At 31.3% G+C, this 24,309-nt stretch overlaps 1 protein-coding gene across 5 annotated transcripts in view; it reads right to left on the bottom strand.

Annotated features, from left to right (window-relative positions):
* Positions 1–24,309, bottom strand: part of LOC111698789 (protein dispatched) — a 74,839-nt gene that overhangs the window by 25,136 nt on the left and 25,394 nt on the right. For 4 of the 5 annotated variants that reach the window (XM_023469223.1, XM_023469224.1, XM_023469221.1 and 1 more), the window contains exons 12-28: positions 23,355–23,411; positions 22,118–22,249; positions 20,368–20,494; positions 17,378–17,461; positions 16,356–16,505; positions 16,154–16,218; positions 15,210–15,355; positions 14,596–14,692; positions 11,162–11,240; positions 8,379–8,456; positions 7,293–7,416; positions 6,534–6,593; positions 4,388–4,446; positions 2,678–2,751; positions 2,149–2,226; positions 1,199–1,237; positions 431–506 (exon numbers count right to left, since the gene is read on the bottom strand). In XM_023469223.1, coding sequence (XP_023324991.1) covers positions 431–506; positions 1,199–1,237; positions 2,149–2,226; positions 2,678–2,751; positions 4,388–4,446; positions 6,534–6,593; positions 7,293–7,416; positions 8,379–8,456; positions 11,162–11,240; positions 14,596–14,692; positions 15,210–15,355; positions 16,154–16,218; positions 16,356–16,505; positions 17,378–17,461; positions 20,368–20,494; positions 22,118–22,249; positions 23,355–23,411 — 1,525 coding nt within the window. Of the gene's footprint in view, positions 1–430; positions 507–1,198; positions 1,238–2,148; positions 2,227–2,677; positions 2,752–4,387; positions 4,451–6,533; positions 6,594–7,292; positions 7,417–8,378; positions 8,457–11,161; positions 11,241–14,595; positions 14,693–15,209; positions 15,356–16,153; positions 16,219–16,355; positions 16,506–17,377; positions 17,462–20,367; positions 20,495–22,117; positions 22,250–23,354; positions 23,412–24,309 lie in introns of all 5 variants that reach the window. The other variant, XM_023469222.1, reaches the window with a different exon arrangement.

Raw genomic sequence — 24,309 nt, 5'->3', positions numbered from 1 at the left:
AAATAAAGGGATTGCTTTCTTCTAACTATGGAATACAATTCCTTCCATTGCTTTAACTTACATTTTCTAAATAAAGGGATTGCTTTCTTCCAACTGTAGAATACAATTCCTTCCCTTTCCGCGTTAAATAAAGGACGACTTTGAAATAATTTGCGGCATTTAGTCGTCAACCTGTTACTAAAAGCAAATAAAGCAAAATATTCTACTAAATAAGTTCTGAATTTCTGAAAAATAAATGGTTTTTGTGGAAAACAGGTTTTTATTGTTTCTAATAAGAGCCCTAGCTCTAAGTACTAATTTGCTCAATTGCTTTGCGAAGTATGTTAAGAATGGACTCCCCAATAAACAACGGAATTGCAAAAGAGAGTTGTAGGAATAACTAAGGAAGGGTAGTTAGGTGCGGAGATGAGTGAAAAAATTAATATATTACCTAGTTGTAAACACTGATTAAAGATGGCGGGTGGAAAAGGGAAATGAGATTCTCTGCAGCAGGGTCTATGATCCTCCTGCACACAAAGGAAAAACATATTTTAAAAAGTATGTTTGTAACTTTTTAATCCATTTCCATATTTAAAAAAGAATGTTTTACAAAGGTGTACCCTGTCGTCTGCAAAAAATATTAAAAAAAATGTTTAAATAAAAATCAAAACAGTCCACTAGAGAAAAGGAGAGTATTTCTTGTCTGTGCAGTGAACTAACAATACAAGAAATAGAAGATTGAATCAAACAAGGTTATAATGCAAGGAAAGTTATTTCAGAGGTGTAATGTAAACGCAAGACGGATGTCACAGCCTGACATGGGATCCATCTTTCACAAAAAAATCAATAAAATATTCTGGTCAAAGGAAACTATTAGGTAAATTATCAAAATTAAATGCTTGGATTAAAGCGGGTACTAAAGCGGGTACTAAAGCGGGTACTAAACAAACACTGAAGCATCTATTCCTGTTTACAAATCCCGCCCAGAGAGAACTGGTTTCAATATGTACGCAGAGTATACGCAACTGCAATTAACTTTCCCTGCATTATAACCTTGGAATAAAATATCTCTATACACTGTTCGCTGTACAGTATACTGAACACACTATACAGTGTACAGTACGCTGTATACACGTTGTACACTGTACAGTGCAGTGTATACACTGTACACTGTACGCTGTACAGAAGTCTCAGCGTTTTATAGTTTAACCTTAATTACCTTTGAAAGATCATTATGACAGGGTCTGGACATCCAATCCTAAAAGTTAAAAGTTTAAAGAGACTGTTAATGTAATTCTAGTGATCCTACATTTAGATTATTGCTACAAGCCTAATTCACAACGATACTCTTTACACCTTTTGATGAATAACAATGAGAAACACATCTTCGTTTTTTGAAAAGATTAATTCTGTCAATTTCCTTCTTCGTCTGTGCTGCACAAATCTGAAGTAACTTAAAAGAGTGAGAGAAACCGTTGTTGTGAATTATCAATTTTCAAATAGAACACAAGGAATATCAATTATTTATACTCGGAGTTAGGTTTTAAGGATATCGCTGTAATCGGACATCTAACTCTGTAAACAGAGGTTTACTTGAAATTATTTGAGATTATTTTAGAACAATTCATTATTAAATTCTTTATTTAGTTTCTTGTTTAATGTGTAAAATGTATTAGATTGAAAATACAAGGTGCATTACTGACACAGTATTTAATCTGTAAGAACTAGATAAAATATCTTCAAAGTTTTAAACTTTTTAATAAAACCTAGGAAGGTTAGAACTGTGTTTAAATATTTGAAGGAAATAAATTTGAATATTTATTCTCACATTCAACCTGAATCTAGCCAGCTCAACATTCATATATCTGGAAAATTGTACAAAAACTTTAATATGAGTTTACAACTTTTATCAGATGATATATGGTAAGTTGGCATTGTTGCTAAATCTATGAAAGGAACTGTCGATGTATTATCACGTGATCAACTATTAAAAAAGGGGTCTGCACTTTTCACAAAAGTAAACTTCGAACCTTTAACTGATACATAATGTGGAAGATATAGTTTTCTAGAATGAGTAATACTAAAATTGTTTCCAATCCAGTCTTGATCATGCAACGTTTTTAAGGGTACCGTTGTGAATCAAACATACCAATAATTTAGATTACTAACCCTGAAAGTTTGAACGAAGCAGTTGGATAGTTGAAGCCGGCCAGTAACAAGCTTGTAAAATGGCTGCCGTTTAAGCTCCTAGAATATTATTCTAGTATTAATGAAAAATTAAATATATATAATTTATCCTTTCTTGGTTTGTCTGTAATAATGTCTCCTTGTTTGTTTCCGTAAACATAGTAAATACAAAACGCCCAAAAACAATCCAAAAAAAATCATTACACCCAAAAACAAGAAGCCCTATAGTTTACATATCATAACATCCAAATACTGAATACCCAAATTATAAAACATCGTAGATAGTATAAAGCCCATCATTTTCAATGCAACAATTAAAAATGTCCAAAGTTACTGATTTCAAATATTGTAACATTAAGCGTTTTAAAATCTTAGAAATTTGTTGTGGGATAAATATTTTTTGAATTTTTGTATCCACTCCAAATTTGAAGGCTATAAAGCTATAAATATAACTATAAAGGGGGCGCGAAGCTTCCTGAGCACCTAGTATACACTATAATTATATAATTGCCTGGCAGAACTTGAACATCCAAGATTGTGCTTCTTTTGTCGAGATATCAAAACTGCTATCCAACCTCATCATTCCTTAAACAATTACAATATTTATATTTTAAATAATTCACATTTATAATAAATACAATCATTATTAATACAATATTTGTTAGATTTAGCATTTAAATCTTTTAATTGTTTGCACTAAAATAAACACAGAAGACCAAAGGAACGAAACACATGTCTCAAACTCTAATAATTGCAACCTGATCTTGTAGTTATAATAAATTTCTAAATATGAGTTCCGTTTGATTAAAATGTCAAAAATGGAAAAAGCCAAAGTGTAGGAATTACAAAATTGTTCATATTCTTCAAAAGGAACCAGAAAGGATGGTTAGATTGACAGCTACGTGATTTATGCAGTTAATTATGCAAAAACAAAGAGCATTACTTTTAATAATTAAATAAACGCCTTGTTTCTCAAATATATCCAGAAAAAAAATATTTTAATGATATTACAAAATTTCTAAAGCAGAGACGCAGGTTCCTAACGGGGGATAATAAACATATATATTATGGTTTTATCTTATCTTAGACAAATTAAATCAGAGTTTTAAGGAACGCTCTACTAGCCACATTTTAAAATCAAAGTAAACTTACTAAATTAAGATTAGATATGAATTTGCAGCTTCTTATAGACATTTGCTCTTTTTGAATTTATTTTAAATTTTTAACCTTGATATTGCAATTTTTTTTGACATGCATAAATCTACAAAACCCCCTGGAAACCTATCCCATAACTTCACCTTGAAATGTTACGATAGTATAAATAAAGTGTTCAGGATTATATTTTTTTCAGGATGGACAAGAAACTAAGGGTAAGAACGGGCCGTTTGACTCGACGCTAACTGCTCACTTTTTGGGTCCAAATATTAGAAAAATAAATTCAAAAACAGGTTTTTATTCTTGTTCCTGGTCGAACGATCTAGTAGGTTTAATTTTAATGAAATTAAAGTACAGGGTGTCCCAATAAACATGGGAATTCAGTAAGACGAATTCGATATCGTCTTTTCAAATAATTCTTAGATTTAGTATAGTGATACCTACTAAGAAAGTTGTAATCTGTAAGAGTTTCGTCTGCTACAGGGTGTCCCACGAAACATGACAGTTGGTGAATAGTTTAAAACCTCTTTTTCCATTATTTGTTCAGTTGTTTGATACCAAAGATCAATGAAAATATTATATGGGAGTCATGTTACATTAAAATTGATAAGTAAAATATAATTAAGCTAAAGATTTCTTTAACTAAAAATAACTATTTATTAAATGTCATGTTTCGTGGGACACCCTGTATGTTCACATTTTGTTTGTTTATGTTTTGACTGCATACGGTTGTACTTAGTAAAACAAGAAAATTGGAGTATATACAAACAGAATAAACTTGTCCGTCTTCACTGTATATCTTGCGGAGAATTATAGACACATCTTTACAGTCTTTTACCCTTTTCATAAAATAAATTCTAGCAGATATAATAATAATATTATGGCTGTTGAAATTAGGTATTACAATGCTAATTCATAATAAAGACGATATCGAATTCGCCACTGAATTCCCATGTTTTTTTGGGACACCCTGTATTATGTTGTATACAATATAAATAATAATACATATAAAATAAAATACGTAGTTTGGACAACAATATTTCAGCCAAAAAAGTAAAATAATTACCTCTATCCCCTGGGTTCAAATGGTTTCCATTATCTACATCTTGAACCCCCCAGACAAATCTAACATATTAATCTCAAAATATCAGAATTTAGTTTTGTAAAAACTGAAACAAGTTTAAACTTATTCATCCCAATATTCATTGAATGCAGGATAAAGTTCTATGGATAATTTACGGGGAAATATATTTAGCCTTTAACTCTATGCTAGAATATGTAGTAAAATAAATAAGATCTCTTGGCCGGGGGGAGCAATGACATAAATATCCAACCCTCCCTCGCACAACATAGAAATAATTTTATTGTAGAAGTTAATTGGAAAGAACCAATTAGCCAATTCCAGTTTGGAGAAGGAAAATAAAAATAAAATGATAGAAAATGTTTAAAATTATCCCTACATGGGGCCTCAAGCTTATAATTTATATAAAAATAAAGTTTGGAGCTTTAGGGAAAAGTTTTCTATAAACAACTCTACACAATAAAACAAATGGTGAACTAAACACTTTAAATCAAGTTTAGGTTTCCAGAGCAGAATCTAGATATTCATTCAACCGTCGTTGGAAGCAGTGTCCAGATCCGGATCCATTGGAACCGGAACATGTTTGCCAACTAACAACAATGAAACAGAAAAAAACAGTTTGTTCTCAACTGATCAGAATTATTTTAAAACGATGGCAAAAGAAGTTATGGCATAAACTTCAAACGTCTGAAAATAGGCAAAAAAGTTCAAATTTTTCTTTTTTTTAAATAGAAAAACTTAATATGAATGTGCATTTGGTTCCGGAACTATTGTTTCCGGACCGGAACCAGGATCCGCATCCGCATCAATATGTGGATCCCAATCAATAATTAGGAAGCTTCATTTAATAAAAGAATTTCAAAGTACATTTCGTTAGCTGAAAATTGAAAACATCCAATTTCAAAGTACATTTCGTTAGCTGAAAATTGATAACTTCCATTTTCAAAGTACATTTCGTTAGCTGGAAATTGATAACTTCCAATTTTTAAAGTACATTTCGTTAGCTGAAATTGATAACTTTCAATTTCAAAGTACATTTCGTTAACTAAAAATTGATAACTTCCAATTGTAGCTTCTTTATAAAAGAGACTTGCAGTCTATGGCAAAAGAAGAATGCAGACTTGCAGTCTGTGGCAGAAGTAGAATGCAGACTTGCAGTCTATGGCAGAAGTAGAATGCAGACTTGCAGTCTATGGCAGAAGTAGAATGCAGACTTGCAGTCTATGGCAGAAGAAGAATACAGACTTGCAGTCTATGGCAGAAGAAGAACACAGACTTGCAGTTTATGGCAGAAGAAGAATACAGACTTGCAGTCTATGGCAGAAGAAGAGTCTATGGCAGAAGAAGAACACAGACTTGCAGTCTATGGCAGAAAAAGAATACAGACTTGCAGTCTATAGCAGAAGAAGAATACAATTGTTAGAAAAGCGACCTTAACTTTCACATTGTTGCTTGTCAGGGTCATTTGAAATTACGCTAACAGTCCCTTTAATAATTTAAAAAGCTGATAAATTCTGTTGTTTTAGTGTTATCAGTTAATTAATGTTTGCCGAAGCTAATCCTTTTAATGGAAATCTAAATTTAATCCCCAATCCCTCAATCCCTACTCTTTCTATACTTCACATGTGAAACCATGCGGATTAATTTAAAGGCTGATGTGCATACTCTGATGCAAAACCTGTAACAAACTTATTTCCTGTTTTTAAACTTAATAAAATACTTCTTTCAACATCAAAGGAAACAAAATATTTTCATTTAACTCAGAGATATACAATTCAGAATAGTTTTGATGAATTTAATCTTTCAGCATATTGTTTCTTGTTTTACTGTTTGCCAGGTCAAATTGTTTATCATTTCTCTGTTTGTCTGGTCAAAATGTTTATTATTTCGCTGTTTTTCAGGTCAAAATGTTCATTATTTCGCTGTTTGTCAGGTCAAAATGTTCATTATTTCGCTGTTTTTCAGTTCAAAATGGTTCTTATTTTGCTATTTGTAAGGTCCAAATGTTCCTTGATTTGCTGTTTGTCAGGTCAATATGTTCCTTGTTTTGCTGTTTTTCAGGTTAAAATGTTCCTTGTTTTGCTGTTTATCTGCTCAAAAATTGATATATAAAATGTTGAGACTAATGTTCCTTAGGGGCATGTTTACATTAAACTGTTTCTGGTAGCTCTTCTCAAAGTCAAACATATTCCTAAATAAATAAATAAATAAATAAATAAGTGCGAAGATAACAATTTTTACTTTTTTGTGTTGTTGAAAGAAAATAAAAAGAACAGTGAAGAGACGACAGTACAAAATGCATTTATCCAAGTTGTTAAATCCAAAATGTAAAGTTTTCTAATCAGCTCTTCCCAAATGTCCGTGCTGCTTTGTACAATAGCATATCCTAACCGCATGTGCACAGTTCAGAATATTTCTAAATCTAGAAAACGACTTTACGAAACTTAATCTGTCTGTTTCCTTATATTCATGATTCCCTTCAACTATAAAGTTGTCACTTTCGTTGCCCAATCAATAAAAATGCCATTTAAGAAACACTTTATATTTAAGGCAGAATACTTAATTCGAATTTGGAATTGTCATATTTTATGAGTTTTAGGTCGTCTTTACAGTCTCTAGTTTTGTGCCTAACCCTGTATAAGAAGAGTTAAACTTTTGAATGAATAAAAGGCTGCAACATATTTTGCAGACTTGGAAAGTTAAAAATTGTCTTTGGTCAATATAATACCTAACTCTAAAGTTGGAATTAATGAATAGCAAAATGAAGTGAATCTAGGTACAAATATTTAAACTACTCTTTAGTACGACAGAGAAATAATTTAACTAGCTATACCTAGTTCAACTACTTTACTTTATTCATTAATTCCTACCTCGTGTAGAATAAACTTGCCTGAACTTGAAGTCATATATCTCGAAGGGGTGTGTGGAGGTGAAGAGCTGCAGCTGGTCGGAGGCAGGTAGACGTAGGCCGGGCAGGTAGAACAATACAATACTGCTCAATACAACCATACTTCCTGCACAAATCACAGGTAAAAGAGTACACAGTGTCCGAATTTAATGAATTTGAGCCGCGTCTTAAATCCGCCAAAAACCGGTTTTAATTGACCGCTGGCTTAAATCTTGAATAAAATAATACAAATTTAAGTGGAACCAACCATATTTGAGCCGCGGCTTAAATTTAAACCGCGGCTCAAATTCTTTAAATTCGGCCTCAGAACTGTTAGACGCGGAATCTGCTGCTGTGTAAAACTGGAGTACTAATTAGTAGACATCTATCTGCAGGGATAGTCAAGGCTTTATGTAATACAATATTGAAAACTTTATAAATAGTTAAAATTCAAGAAATTCAATGTTTAAAGAATTGATTAACAACCATTCTTCCATTTTTAAAATAGCCCCCTTTTCCTATTTTAAATATTTCGCAAAAAATTTCGGAAAATTCGAAAATTGATTAAGTTATGAGGTTTCCTTATTGTTTCAGAGAAAGGAATTGAGTCTTTGCCACAGACTCTGATATTCTACTCCCTATAGCTTTGAAACACAATGTCGTAGACATTTCAAACTATGAATTATGTAAGTTCAAATAACATATGTCTATAAATATCAAAGGTTTACACCCTCAGGTTGCAAAGATTTAGTAATTATAAAATTTTCTTTTATGACAAAGATTCCGTTCCTTTAGTTTCAAGTTTCCAATCAAAAATGGATAAAATTTGCATTTAATATTTAAATAAAATAATGTTAAGGTAAAGCAAATATTTTTTTTTTGAAATTTAATAAAATTGTGAATTTTTGAATTGAAGAATTGTACACCTATTAAAATTGTGAATATTTGAATATTTGAATTGTAGAATTGTAGAATTGTTGAATTGTAGAATCTAGAGAACTAGAGAACTACACCTATTAAAATTGTGAATATTTGAATATTTGAATTGTAGAATTGTAGAATTGTTGAATTGTAGAATTGTACACCTACCTAGCAGAATAATCCATAGTATTTTAGGCCGGATCACAACACATGGCAGAACAGTATCGTAAAACTTATTCACAAAGCCTACCAAAACAAGAACAGTAAATATTAGATAGATGTAGATAAAATAATGTATATGTAAATCCGTCTTATGTATATTTTTAAATACATTTTAAAATTTAAAAATCTGTAAAATTTGACATATTGATGTTAAATGCAAAGAGAATAGACGGTTATATAGCACAAATATGTGAAGTACACCTGCAGTATGGAAACAATACAACAAAATGGCTGTTTTACACTTTTTTCTAGTAAATTCCCCTCTAATATATATTCTATTCTCTTTGTTTATATAGCACAAATATGTGAAGTACACCTGCAGTATGGATACAGTACAACAAAATGGCCGTTTTCAACTTTTTTTGAGTAAATTCCACTCAAATATATTCTCTTTGGTAATATGACTTAGCTCAACGATTTATGAAAACTGTCCGATTCCGACCCTTTTTCAATCCTCCTAATTATTCATGAGGCTGTCGAAGATTTTTCAAAGGCTAGATTGAGTAGAAAATCCCACACTTCCTCAGGGAATAGATTTCTAAACCTCGGTCTGAATTTCAGATCAAACATTATTCTGAATATGGTCAAACAATTTGGGTGTCTCATGAGCATTCAACCTTATACAAACATGAAACAAGTTGATAATCTAGAGAAAATAAGATATTTCCGGAGAGTAGATTATTCGGCATGTTTCAGTTCACCTTTGTTGTCATTTTTTTATTTCCGGGGGTGTTAGCTTTCTTATTTTGGATGGATAAAACAATTGAATGTGTGTTTAGATGAAAAGAAGTATGGGGAAATGTGTACGGGGGGGGGGAGGACTCTATTTGCTGCATTAGCTGAGTCCACTATGGATTCATGGGGGAATAAAATGCAATCATGGTAACCACAGATTTCCCCAGTCACACATTCTCTTTAATGTACAGTGTACAGTGTACAGTGTATACCAAAGTAAACAATTCAGGAAAAGGTATGAATTAACAATTGAAGATAAAACAACTGAAAGGAGAGGTTAGAAAAATCTGGTCACTGACAAACACAAAGTGATCTGCAGTTAGGGATGAGCTTTCAGTTGGATCGTTTTTAGCCTTTATTTTCTTTCAAGATCAAAATTTGGCATAATGTAAGTCTAAGAAATGTTTTCTGCATTTGCTATTCTAATAATTTGCCTTTCATTGGCCTTGGCAGAAAATTAATGCAAAAAACGGCCCAAAACCGATGAAAAAACTATGAAAAAAACGATAAAAAAAAACAATGAAAAAACGATGAACAAACGATGAAAAAACGATGAACAAACGAACATGTTGTAACAATCGTTTATGGATCATTTTCCAATTTTTATCTTTTTAGGATAAAGATGTTGTAAAGTTTAATAAAAGCAAACCTAAAAATAATTAAATTTTGAAAACGATCAATCCAAAACGATTAACAACACATTCTGCAGTACATTGACTAAAAAAAAGCGGTACAAGTAAGAAGAGAAGGGAGGAGGGGGTGAAATATGGAGGGTGTTTCAGCAGACATTAATTACAGATCATTCCTTTAAAATCTTAACCGGCTTCAGTTTGCAAAAACATCACAATTTTTGCGTTTGGAAATATAAAAATACAATTTTTTAAAATATAAGACTGGGTTTATCAATGGCCATTTTCTTAATTTCCTTGAAATTTTATAACAACAAGATCTGAATCCTTTTCTTAAACTCCCTTTCAGAAACCCTATTATAATAATTTGCAAGTTAAAATATATATTTAAAGTTAATCCTTGATTAAATATCTAAATCTGTTTAATCTAACACTGTAGTTTCCTCTCCTACAAATGTTAACAATTTAAGTTTTAAGTTCAGTTGTTTAGAACAGATATTTGAAAGTTTTATCATTAAATATACCCAAGTGGTAATCTCCAAGAAAGTTCTCTAAAAAATGTTTTCAGAAATAAAGTCATAAAATTTGAAAAATTAAAAAATGGACTACCATTCTGAGACTTTCCTTTATCTGGCTAAAAATGCACCCAATAATAATATGGGGCTAAAAAAGGGCTTCAAAGGATTTAATAATCTCTAATTCTTTAATTTAAATACTATTTAAAGGAAGAACTTTATTTCAAGTAACATTTTGTCTAAAAAAATTCAAAAAATTTGGAACTTATTTACCCAGGTTTGTAGTGTTTTTCCCTTGATTTTTCCCCTGGTTTGTCTTATATTGATTTATCCAAATGTGAGGTAGCAAATCGTTAAAAGTACAACATTAAATTTTCAAAATGATTATAAAATTTTAACATTGATATTACTGCTTTCAGATGAAAAAGATATTTTTTTTTTTGAGACATAAATAATCGTTTTGCACTTTTTGCTTTATGGTACACTGTATCCTTTTAAGAAAAAATGTTAAACATTAAAAACATGCTAAAAAAATGTTGCAAATTCATTTACAGAACAAATGCTTAAATATGAAAAATGGCGGTCTCAATTTATCTAGATATATTTGGCTTTACTGTATGTTTGTTGGTTGGTAGTTTGCTTGGTAGTTTGTACAAAATGAAAGTCAAAACGGCTGAACCGAACAAGCCCACCATTTTTGTGCGGTTGCCTTCAAATTTTTTTTTGCAAAAGCAAAAATTTTCCAAATCTAAAATTTTTATTATTTTCCAATTTGTCCAACAAACATAAAGAAGGAGATGGGGGAAGAGGGGGTTACATTTATTTTGTAATTTGTTCCCTTCCTTCCTACCTTGACTCTTATTGTAGCAAGCTAGAACACTTTGGCTGAATGATTTGAGTGCAGGAGGTAGGGTAGTTTCAGGTAAAATCTAGAAAAGAACATTTAAACTTCCAGTATTATCTTTACTTAGTAGTTTCTCCTTAGTATAAAACATTTTAGCATTAAAGGGAATGACCGGCAATGTATGGTAGTTGAACTGAGAATGCAGTTTTGTAACGAAATTCATTTGAGGCCTATCAGAAGTTTTTAAGGCGCATATTTGTTCCGCAAGAGTGCAAATTTAATTTTTTAAATCCTTCTTCATTGTCCATTCTGGAGAGATGATTTTGAGAATCAGCTTTTTTTAAATTATTCAATAACCACCAAGAAAATTGTAACAAAAATTCGAAAGTATGGATGTTTCAGACATATGTCTCTAAAGAAATTTGTCAATAAATCAATGTTAGAACCAATGAGCCTCGTAAAATAAATGTTCACTATGGTTTATAAGGTTACCCAATACCCATGGTCAAGTTTTTATGATAACGGCGCAACACAAAACGTTGGGGTACATGACTTTTAATCCATCTTGAGCAAACAAAAATAATTGAAAGACTTGAAAAATGAATAGATTTATTGATATATCGTTTTACTTGTATGCGTGAGCTTGTGCCCATATCCCTTAACTAAAATAAATTATTAAAGTTAAAAAATGTTAGAATCAACTATTTCCTTTTCATCCTTTCATTGAATTTCTTATTCTTCGCAGATTACTTCAAATTATTCAAATGTCATCTTTTCGATAAAAATTGCATGAATCTAAAGAAAACTAAAAACTGAATAAGTTTAGTTATTTACATGATAAAGAATTAATTTTTATTTCCTCAATCTGTTCCTTAACAATTTATTAGTTTACTATCGAATTTATTACATTTTTCGCTATCGTCATTGAATAATTTTTAAAAAACCGATTCTCAAAATCATTTCTCCAAAATGGATAATCTATGAGGATTTTAAAGGTTGAATTTGCGCTCTTGCTGAACAAATATGCCCCGTAAAAACGTCTGATAGGTCTCAAATGAATCCTTAAAAAAATACTTTACAATATTACATTCTCAGTTCAGCAACCATACATTGCCGGTCACTCCCTTTAAAGGGACCGTCAACGTAATTCCCAACGACCTGACATTTAAAGAGTTATAAACTCAATTCACAACGGTACTTATGTCTGTTCAAAAATGATTGCATTAAATATAAGGAAAAAAATTTACAAAATCTATCCTTTTTCAAAATGAAAAACTAAGATATCTTCCTAATTACAGCGCAAATAAAGATTTAAAGGGTACCGTTGTAAATTAGGTATGTAACTTGTTAATGAAGAGTCACATGAAATTACGTGAACAGTTTCTTTAATTTACTGAAATTTTTTGTACTTCGAACATGGATTTGTTGCTTACTTGCCAAAAATGCAGTCTTATTAATTATCTAATATATAAACGTATTAATGCTACATTCAGGGGGGCCAAAACTTTTTTGAAAAATCCGTACAAAATCCGTACATTTTCAGAAAAAAATCCGAACAATCCGTACATTTTCAGAAAAAAATCCGTACAATCCGTACAATTTTCGAAAAAAAATCTGTACAATCCGTACAATTTTTGAAAAATAAAACCGTCCAATCCGTACATTTTTTTAAAATCCGTACAATCAGTACAATTTTCGAAAAAAATCCCTTAACTAGAAAACTAGAGAACTAGAGAACTAGAGAACTAGAGAACAAAAGAACTAGAGAACCAGAGAACCAGAGAGCTAGAGAGCTAGAGAGCTAGAAGACTAGAGAACTAGATAATAGAGAACTAGAGAACTAGAGAACCAAAGAACAAGAGAACCAGAGAACAAGAGAACCAGAGAACCAGAGAACCAGAGAACTAGAGAACCAGAGAACCAGAGAACCAGAGAACTAGAGAACCAGAGAACCAGAGAACAAGAGATAAGAGAACCAGAGAACCAGAGAACTAGAGAACTAGAGAACTAGATAATAGAGAACTAGAGAACCAGAGAACCAGAGAACCAGAGAACCAGAGAATCAGAGAACCAGAGAACTAGAGAACTAGAGAACTAGAGAACGAAAGAGCGTTGATTCTAATTTTTAAAACTGTTTTAGATCGGTGTGAATTAGGCCATTTAACAAACAAACGATTAAGTTATAAGAGTGGAGTGTAGATTTAGAATCTAATATAATTAAAATTAGCGTGGTACAGGGGTTGCACACTCAATTAAAAGACAGTTAATATTAAACTAAAAATTAAAAGATTTACAGATAAACGGAAGAAACCTGAGAAGATGTTCTCAGATCTGATAAAGAGACAGATTCTCAGATCTGATAAAGAGACAGATAGATAGATAGATAAACAGACAGACAGATAGATAGACACATACAATATAGATAAACAGAGAGACAGATAGGATATATAAACAGATAGATAAAAAGATGAATAAGCTGTCATGCAGATATATATACAGATGGATAGACAGATAGCTAGACAGATACCTAGACAGATAGCTAGACATATAGCTAGACATATAGCTAGACAGATAGCTAGACAGATAGCTAGACAGATAACTAGACAGATAGCTAGACAGATAGCTAGACAGATAGCTAGACAGATAACTAGACAGATAGCTTGACAGATAGCTAGACAGATAGCTAGAGGGATAGCTAGACAGATAGCTAGAGGGATAGCTAGACAGATAGCTAGACAGTTAGCTAGACAGTTAGCTAGACAGTTAGCTAAACAGATAGCTAGACAGATAGACAGATAGATAAACATATTCTCAAATGAACACTTCTGGGACATATCTCGAAAATTATTAATGAATTTTGGTTGTCAATTGAAACATTTATCTATCTAATATTATTTAGAATGCAGAAAATAAGTTAAACTAACTTCATTTGACGAGATTTTTTTTAAATTTTCATGAAAAATTTGCTGAAATGAGTGAAAATTAAAAAGAAACGGCGTATTTCCAGGATAAAAATCCGTACAATCCGTACAATTTGAAAAAAAATCCGTACAATCCGTACAATTTTAGGGTTACAAAAATAAAAATCCGTACAATCCGTACATTTTGGCCACCCTGTGCATTTATTGATTGAAAACCTAATGAATAAAAATAACTATGGTAATTAATGACTAGCTCATGGTTACCCAGGTTTGTCTGGAATTTCCCCTATATAAGTCAACACTCAATTTGGAATTTTAAACCAGGTTAAAAACATTTCCGTGGTAAAACAGAGCTTCCCGATCGAAATTAAAGAACAATTTGTCAAGGGGTTCATGAGTTATGATCGGACACACAAACAGACAGACAAACAAAGATTACTAGATTACATATGTGAATGAGAAAACAAGGCCAGCATATTCAAAATTACAAGTTAAAAACTATAGTTTATTTATATTTACCTGTAAATTCATAAGTTTATGATGAAGAACCATCCAAGCTGGAACCCAGGACAACATGAGTAACAAGTTTGCCAGGATAGTTAAACCAGCAAAAATACTAAATTAGAAATAATTTCCGTGATAGAACTAAGTTTTTGACACAAATTTAAATTTCTAATCTCTATTTTTTCCAACATGATGGTGTAAACCTTAAGTATAATTCAAACTTAGATTGTTTGATCTAAAAAGGTCTATAGTTTGGGTTGCAAAAACAGAGACTAGCAAACCAGAGTTTGTCTTTAAAGAAAACTGAAAAACTGATAGATATTAGTTGTCTGCATTCTTTCTTTAATTATGAAATCTCACAAATTATAAAATCTCACAAATTATGAAATCTTACAAATTATGAAATCTCACAAGAGATTTTTTAATTTAAAACTTTTATTAATGCATTTGTATCAGAGCACATTTCTAAATCCTACAACTCTAGATAAAAGAAAATACGAAGACGAGAGTGATTCAACTTTATTTTTGCTACCACTGTGGTTACTCAAAGTAACTCTTTGATTGGTTTAGTTTTGTTAATTGTAAAAGTTCTCGATATGAAATTAAATCCCTAAAAAATAATATGTTACCTAAAACACTTGATTGCAGTGATGTTGGATACAATGGATCCGAAGAATGCAGCTGCAGTAGTGATTGAGGTAACCAGCATACTTAGTGAAGCGTGGCATAGTGTGTAGTTTACTAGGTCTTCAAGTACATCAGGTTCATTCCCTTTCTAGAAACATAGGTAGGTAGGTAGGTAGGTAGGTAGTTAGGTAGGTAAGTAGATAGGTAGGTAAGTAGATAGGTAGGTAAGTAGGCAGGTAGGTAGGTAGGTAGGTAAGTAGATAGGTAGGTAAGTAGGTAGGTAGATAGGTAGGTAGATAGGTAGGTGGGTAGGTAGGTAGGTAGGTAGACAAGTAGGTAAGTAGGTAGGTAGGTAGGTAGGTAGGTAAGTAGGTAAGTAGGTAGGTAGGTAGGTAGGTACGTAGGTAGGTAGGTATATAGGTAGGTAGGTAGGTAGGTAGGTAGGTAGGTAGGTAGGTAGGTAGGTAGGTAGTAGGTTGAATCTAGGGGATTCGGATCCATATACAGGAAGTTGCGAATCCAGTCCAGATCCTAATTTGTCGACTAGAGATTTGTAAGACACCCGAAATAAAAGAATCCCCTGCTGGTAGATTTGTTGGTGTCTTAATTGACACCAATTCAGCGAGAAGAAGTTTGTTGCATCTAGATTCCAGGAGGAGGGGGGGTGGGGGGATATTTCTAATTTTTTCCTCTTCAGTTGAAGAAAGGAAATGGTTGTAATGTACATCATTACATGTATTATACAATAAAAAATATTCCAGTATTTACAAAAAAAAACATTTCTTTTATTGTTTGTTCTGTAAATTGGTTGTAAGATTTCTACACAGATGGAAAAGGTAAAATCTATGCGACATTACGTGTTCTTTGGTTCTATGGCATCATTCAGCAAGTCAAGAATTGTATAGAGATACCACAATTAAAAATCATTAAGTTTTGGACGTTTTACCTTAAAAGTCTGTTGGCTCTTGTTCCAAACTTTAGCAAGGATAAATGTGTCATCAGTTCCAACTCCTAGAGAATAGTTTTAAAAGATATTGCAAGAAATGTACGAGCAGGGTTTGCCTTGAAGTTTAATTGTCATTTAACTTTTTTCCTGGACAATTTAAACCCCCTCTAAACAACATAAACTTTTTAAAAAGCTTGAATACCTAAAGCAATTATAACAGCGAGTATATTCATGAAGGGGAAGAAGGAGAGGTTGAAGATGAAGGTGTAGATGAAGTACGCAATCACCAAGGAGAAGAGGATTGCAGAGAGGGAGGCCAGGGTGATCGTCAAGGAGCTCGTGAATACCCACACTAGGAAACCCAACAACCATTGGAGAATATATTAAGTCTATGTTTCAAAATAATATATTAATTTCTAATAAAATGCATAATGAATTAGATATCAATGTTTTCTTTAAAAATATATTTTTTTGAAATTACAACGACAAACGGCCCCTTTAAGATGCTGCTGTTTATAGTTTTAGTTTGTAAAGTTTGTTCTACTAATAGGAGGAGTTTAACCTAACTTCTGAATTATCGTAATCACCAATTGTCAACATTCATTTAAGGTAATGTATTTGAGAGTTGATATTCATGATGATAAACTTCTTGTGCAATATTTGAAAACACATAAGAATAAAGTCTTTGCCAAAAACTCTGATTTTTTAATCCTCATATCTTTGCAACCCAATGTCATTGACCTTTAGATATGATTATGACATCTTTTGTGTTTAAATATCAAAAGTTTACACCATCAGATTGAAAGATATAGGCATTAGAAAATTTGAGTTTGTGGCAAAGACTCAATTCCTTTGGTGAACAGTAAAAATGTAACAACGTTTTATTTTCACCGAATTAATTATATTGAGAACAGTCGTCGATAGTTGTCGATAGTACAGCTATCAGAGAATGGTTGATTTACATTTTTCTTTAATGGGGGTTGTAATACATGGTTGTAATACATGGTTTCAGTTGTAAGATTAACTCAATATCATTAAAGGATTCGTTTATATCTACACTTGAAAGTTCATGGTTTAGACATTTTAATGTTTCATTGCTTTGGTTTGATTGGTTTTAAATTTTAATTTGATTAAGTTTGATTTGGTTTGGTTCTGTTAAATTGGTTAGATTTTTTTTGCTTTATTTGGTTTGGTTAGTAATTTTCGTTTGGTTTGGTTTTGTTCCTGAGAAAAATATGAGTATTAGTGAGAGTAGAAGATAGTGGGCATCCTGGAGTAGATATTTGTTAAACAAAGCATCTTTCAAACCTAAAATAAGATTTTTATGAATTAAGTACCATGGATAGGAAATATTTTATTTTTGTATTAAAGGGAGTGTTCGTGAAAAGTGAAAGGGGGTATAGGCTTAGACGTCCAAAAATATTCGATGGTGATTGCTACTAATCTTACTACTATCTGTTAAGTCTATAAGGAACAAAATTGTTAAAAACGACTAATATCCAAGAACGTAGCGACCATACAAATTCAGAAAGCTGCACTATTCGACTCGGATCATAAACAAATCAATTTAATTAATCTTTTGCTGCTAATTAAGTGATTTTTTATATTTATTTATTTTGTGTACCACATCAGCCACTTTTTGTACCGGCAATGCCTTTATTAACAGACTAAAATTGTACTGTACAGAGCATTGTTTACCGAAATGATGTTGCCTACACACACTGAGCCTTACGTTGCTCTTGTTTGTTTATTAAGTAGACGAATAATTTAATGCAAGGGAGGTAACGACTAAAAAATCTCAATTAAAAATATATTTATTTGAAGAATCGTTGAAGTAAACTGAATGAATTGTGTAGACTGGATGGCAACCCATTAATCCTCCCTTCCTCCCAAGAGGTTGAAAACTTACTTGAGGACAAGTTTAAAATTTATTATCCATGTGTTTAAACCGGATACAATATTTAAGCTTGTATCACTTTATCTTAGAAACCTGATGTGTAAACCATTTAGCAGAATTCATACTTTTAAAATCAGCGGTCTACATCAGGTTGCAAAGATATAGATTTTAAAATGAACAAAATAAAAGTTGATACTGCTGTACTTTCTTTATCTACTTGAAATCCCTGTGCTCAGTTCGACAAGAGTAGGTATAGGTAAAGTATGATTTAGAACACTTGTCCAAATAACAAGAAAAAGCTCCGAAAGAAACTGAAATACAAAATAAATCCCTGCAGTAAAAAGAAAACAATAGCTCCTGCAAATATAAAGGAAAAACTCTTATTTAACCCGGGAAATAAATAAATCAAAGGAAAATCCCTGAGAAATACTATTAAACAGTATCAAAGAAAATAAAACCCTTCAACAGAAACTAAATAAAATCCTGTAATAACAGAAACTAAAAAACAATGCACTTTCTGTGCATCTAGCTGCAATATTGATGAACGAACAAAAATAGAAAAAAAATCCTACAAAGAAGTAACAAACAGTTTAGGGTTTCGGGTGGTTAAGCTGTCACCAAAAGGAACTGAAAAGAAATTGTAATGATTCTACTAAGATTTGGAGTCGTAACCCCCTCGCCCCCTTAACCCTATAAAGGCGTGAGTGCCTGAATCTATGTAAAGCCTGGGGAGCCTCCCCTTGAAAAAGGCCTTAAAGAATAGGTATAGGCTTGAAATGCATGTTCATAGCCCAATTATTCAAGGCCAGCTCATTAAAAGAGAAAATAGATCGTTAACTTTAATAGTTTGAATACTGAGGTCGGCTGAAAAATACCAAAAAAAGGGTCAAAAAATGTAAAAAATATTTTTTTTGTTTTAACAAAATCAAAGTTTGACACGTGTTTCTACGTCCATTTTTCAAGTACTTTTTAAAAATATAGTTTTTAGATTTGTAGCTTTAGTTACAAAAAAAGTTATGGACCTTTTTAGATTTTTTTAAACAGACCGGAAAAAATCTTTTACAAAAAATCCTTTAAATTTCTATTCATTAAAGGTACAAAATGTCACAGTGGTAGTGTAAAAAATGTGAGTGCTAGAACAAAAAATTAGAGGGGGGGCGTCAAACGTTCCCCCCCCCCTCCCAGCTAAACTCTGTTTAGGCTTCACCATTCACAGCCTCCACTAACGACATGGTCGATGAACATTTAAAATTGTGTGAGTTTTAGAAATTAAAAAGAAACTAAAATCAAATAAAGTAGAAACAGTGACGACCCAAACAAAAACGAAAACCATTAACAACTAAAACCTGACTCTGAGAAACCCCGGCAACAGAAAAGAAAACCTGCAATCACTAAGAGCTTAACAAAAGAGTTTTGGACTTTAATTAATTTCCAAAACTATTTAAACTATTAGAAACTTTATAAAAACTAGGAAACCACACCTCGGGCAATATATATTATCAATTGAAAGATGTGAATTCAGCTCATCAATTTTCTATAGAAGCTTTAAAATCTTAAAAATAGGATTTCAACTTACTTATAATAATTTTACCATTAACAATCAATATTTGTCATCCTATTATGATCTAAATTTTGCACAAGTTCAGCAAAATGAAATTGATTAGATTTTGAGGTTATTCAATTAAGAAATTTCCGAAAAATTGTCTAATTCAAATATTTATACAAGTTGGTCTTGAACAAGGAACTGAATCTGGATCAAATTGAACTGCAATCATAAGTTTTTCACTCAGGGATACGAACGTGAATTGGTATTTTCCTTAAACGTTAAATGTTAGCTAAGGAAGTTATTTGCTCACAGAAATCTTTATTTTGATGCAAAACTTTATTTTGACAACGTTTGTGGCTTATTCATAAACTTCCTTTATCGTATACTGTAACCACTACGGGTTTCATAAAGAAAAAGGCATTTCATCCATTTGAAAACAAATATACGAATCATAAACGTGACATAAAAGATAAAAAATAAAAAGTCAAGAAAGAATCCCTACATTACTAAGATTGATGTGAACTGCAGCTATACATTTAATCTACTAATGGACAGTTAAGACAAAAAAAATAAAAATCACAGCTTTCTCAAAGGAATTGATGTAATTAATTTTCAAATTCCTTCATCTTTACAACATAATGGTTTGAACCTTGATATTTATATATGAAATTAAGAGTTTGAATTTCTTTTAATTGCGAATTAAGAATTAAAATGAAAACTTTGAAACATCTGTTTTTAAATAATAGGGATAAAAGCCTCAATTTAACTTACCAAGATCCATGGCAACAATCTGTGTTCTTCCGTCAGAGATTTTAACTCCGTCTAAACCTCCATAGAACGGCATCATTGCAGAGCTGCGGGCAAGGGGAAGGAAGGATATTGCGTACTTTAGATTTCCCTGGACAACAATTTTTATCAAAATATTTATGGAGAAAAATTCACCTATTCTCTCAAAATGCGAAATATGACGGTTAATGTTTTGGTCGAATCTTTAAAAAAGCTTTTACATTTGATATTAAGCAATTTGTATAGAGGAGGGGGGGGGGGGGGTTAAAATGTAAAATGTATACAATAAACTCTTGGTATCAATACTCTTGTTTTTAAGTTTTCATTAAATTAACTAAATAAGGGTTAATCACTGTCTTAAATTTACAACCCTTTATCTGAATAAGTTTGAGGAAAATACCAATAAATACAATTTACAGATAAAAAAACAAGAATATCTCAATCATTTTTACTTAAGCATAGATTTAGCGGACCAATCGGGCTTTAGACTTCCTAATTGCCTAACATATAGATTCAACAAACTAAAAAATGTTTTATCAATTTTAAAAAGAGGGGCAACCTTGAAGTGTCGAACGCCTTGGGATTTTATTTTACCGCTCTAACTCATTTATGCTTTAATGTAGCCATTACCATTTTAGCACTATAAAGCGCATGTTTTTGGTTTAAGTTTTTAATTAGTAATTGACAAAAATCTCAACGATTTTCGCTTTAGAGCTTGCAACCTTAAAATCACAGTGATAATTGGAAGGTCTCTTGTGATAATATCCCCAGTCCGTTTACAGCAATAAAAATATTATTAAGTCCTCACTCTGCTGAATAAAATAAAGTATAAATATAATATAAATAATTTCCGGTTACTTCCCCATCAATTAGCTCAGTCTAGGGTATACTGGATAATATATTATGAATACACAGTAATATATTCAGGAAGTATATATCTGAAATACCAAGTCCCCGTTTTTATCGNGGGATACATAGGACAATTTTATTGCTTTGAATAAAGTACAGGAAAGAAATAAAATAAAAAGTCCTATAATGCTCAATGTATAGAGGATGTAATTCAGGTATATAGCTAAGAGGTGAACAAATGTTTTATCAAAAGAACATTTAAATACAGCTTAACAGGGGCAAATGGTTTTAGATGACCTGAGGGTGGGGGGTGGGGATGTAAAATTTCTTTTTAATACTTTTTACCCAAAATTTTATTGACTTTTAACAAAATTTACCAAATTATGTAAAACCCCTTAAAAAATGTTCAATGATTTGTCACGCTAAACATTGAATTTCTTTATCAGATTAACAGAATAGTGAAAATTGAATATTTGACTGGTAATACTTGCACATTACTATAGTTTTAGTTTTACTAAATATAAATCCGTCTCAGTAATAAACATTTTATGATTTTGCAATTTGATTATAAACAGTGAATACTGAACAGTAAACAGTGAACACTGAACAGTAAACAGTGAATACTGAACAGTAAACAGTGAATACTGAACAGTAAACAGTGAATACTGAACAGCGAACAGTGAATACTGAACAGTCAGTGAATACTGAACAATAAACAGTGAATACTAAACAGAAAACAGTGAAAACTGAAAAGAAAACATAACTAACCCCATTTGTTAGTCTTTGTGTTCCCATTCCAAAAAATTAGGATGTTTTGATTATTTTGGAAAAAGTGAACAAACCCTTTAAGCTGTCTTATGTTATGAAATATATAAAAAGTATAAACCTGTTCATCAGGAAAAGATTGATCTGTGAGGAAATGTAAGATTGTAAATATTGCATTGTGTTGTACACACTGTACTGGCACTCCCGTACAGTCGCTGTAATCATCCAAACAGCCAGCTGTTAATCGACCAGCCTACAGTATACCAATGTAAACAATAATGATAAAAATAATTTGTCCGTAAAATTTCAAAAAAACAATTTTACAATAATAATAATAATAATAATAATAATCATAATTACAATGATAATAATGACAGTAATTTAAAAACGATAAGAAAACTAAAATTTCTCATTTATGTTTTATTTCTTCATGAAGTTTTTAGTAATTAAGAATAGTAATTTTACACCATAGTTTCTTTAAACTTTAATATTTTACCTTTACAATATAAACATGATAACATGCATGTGTATTGTTTATAATATATAAAAAAAAAATAATGTGAAAAATTTAGAAGATTTGGATTAACCATGTTATTTTAAGTGGTTTAAATAATATATTAATATGTAAGTAGAGTATAGTAGGGATAATTTTTAAAAGAAAAACATTATAATATAATATCTTTTACGAAATAAATAATATTATAACATTCTTTAGTAACACTTTTTAATATTGGACACAGTAAAATTGAGAAATATAAAAAAATAAGAAAAGTGAGAATGAAATTATTAATAAAAAAGAGATTAGAATGAAGAGAAAAAATCTAAAATAAGTACGAATAACAGTTAAAATCTAAAACAAGTTAGAACACAAAAATAAAAGATGAAAAAAGTGTAAAAAGATGAAGTATAAAAAAGTTTTAAAATACGTGATAGAATATTTATAAATAAAATAGGATTAACTGGATCACAAATTTCTTTTAATCTATAGAAAAAGAGGAATAAAGAACTATTAAGAAAAACTCATTATTTTATGTCAAAATTATTCCATTCAATAAATGTGGAACTAACATCTACTTTTTATTCCATTCAATAAATGTGGAACTAACATCTACTTTTTTACTCTACAGAGGTTTGGTCCATCACCATCACTGAATTTTAAATTATTCCATAATTTTATAAAAAATTCAAAAATGACGTCATGAAAAATGTAAAATATGAGGAAGAAAAGAGCTGCGGGGTCAGACTCAGAACCAAGATAGTTTTAGATCATTGATTTATGGTTATTTTACAACTATGTAAAAAAAAATAAAAAGATAATTCTGCTTCTTAAAAGTTTTTATCTTAAAAATATAACAAACCTTATAATGGGGAAAGCATTGTTTTGCTAGCTGAAGAGTAAGATCTACGTCAGACTCCTAAAAAAACATCTGAGTAAGAAAACACGTTACAAGGATTATACAATACTGTTAGGTAACACCTTAAAAAGCATATATATATTGATTACGTGGGGGAAGTAATGTAATTTGATATTGTTTATGAATAAAGAAAAAACTAAGGGGTTTCCGTTTTTGTTTGACATTTTTTAACACTAGATTCTTTTTCACAATGAGTTATTGACAAAATTCAACAAATTTGAATACCTTTTTTACGAGAACCCATATGTTTGCTTTTATTTGTATTTTATAAAATGATGATCTAAGTTTGTCACATTATCGTACCAGGAATTCCTCCTTTTGTTTAGACTGAAGTGATAGGGATTTAAGTTTGTTTGCCATTTGAATATTTTCCAAAAAGGAAAAAGTTCTAAAAAATGAAGTATCCAGTGCCACTATCCAGCAAGATATTTGTATGTTAGGTTGAAATCCAACATCCCTTTCCGACTTCAAAGAAAACTAAATCTTTGAAATCAGATGGAGTTGACCTTTGATTTTCAAACCATTACTTTTTTGATCTGATAGAAATCATAACTATATCAATAGTCTACGACAAACAAATATAAAGATTATAAAAATAGATTCTGATGTGTCCCAGAATAATGACTCAAAGAAGTTCGTAGTAAGATTTCGATTCTACTGGAGACCACCGGAGGGATTTTATTTTCACTGGAGGGATTTCAAAAAATGCTTTATACAATTTAAAACTTTACGCAGGGTGATTTACATTCCACTGGAGGGATTCAGATGGCCTTCCTGGGGGGTTATAATTCCACTGGAGGGATTCAGATGGCCTTCCTGGGGGGTTATAATTCCACTGGAGGGATTCAGATATCCTTCCTGGGGGTTTATAATTCCACTGGAGGGATTCAGTTATCCT

The sequence above is a fragment of the Eurytemora carolleeae genome, unplaced genomic scaffold, assembly GCF_000591075.1.
Source record: "Eurytemora carolleeae unplaced genomic scaffold, Eaff_2.0 scaffold275, whole genome shotgun sequence".
Lineage (NCBI taxonomy): Eukaryota > Metazoa > Arthropoda > Copepoda > Calanoida > Temoridae > Eurytemora > Eurytemora carolleeae.
This window is presented reverse-complemented; position numbering and strand designations above follow the sequence as displayed.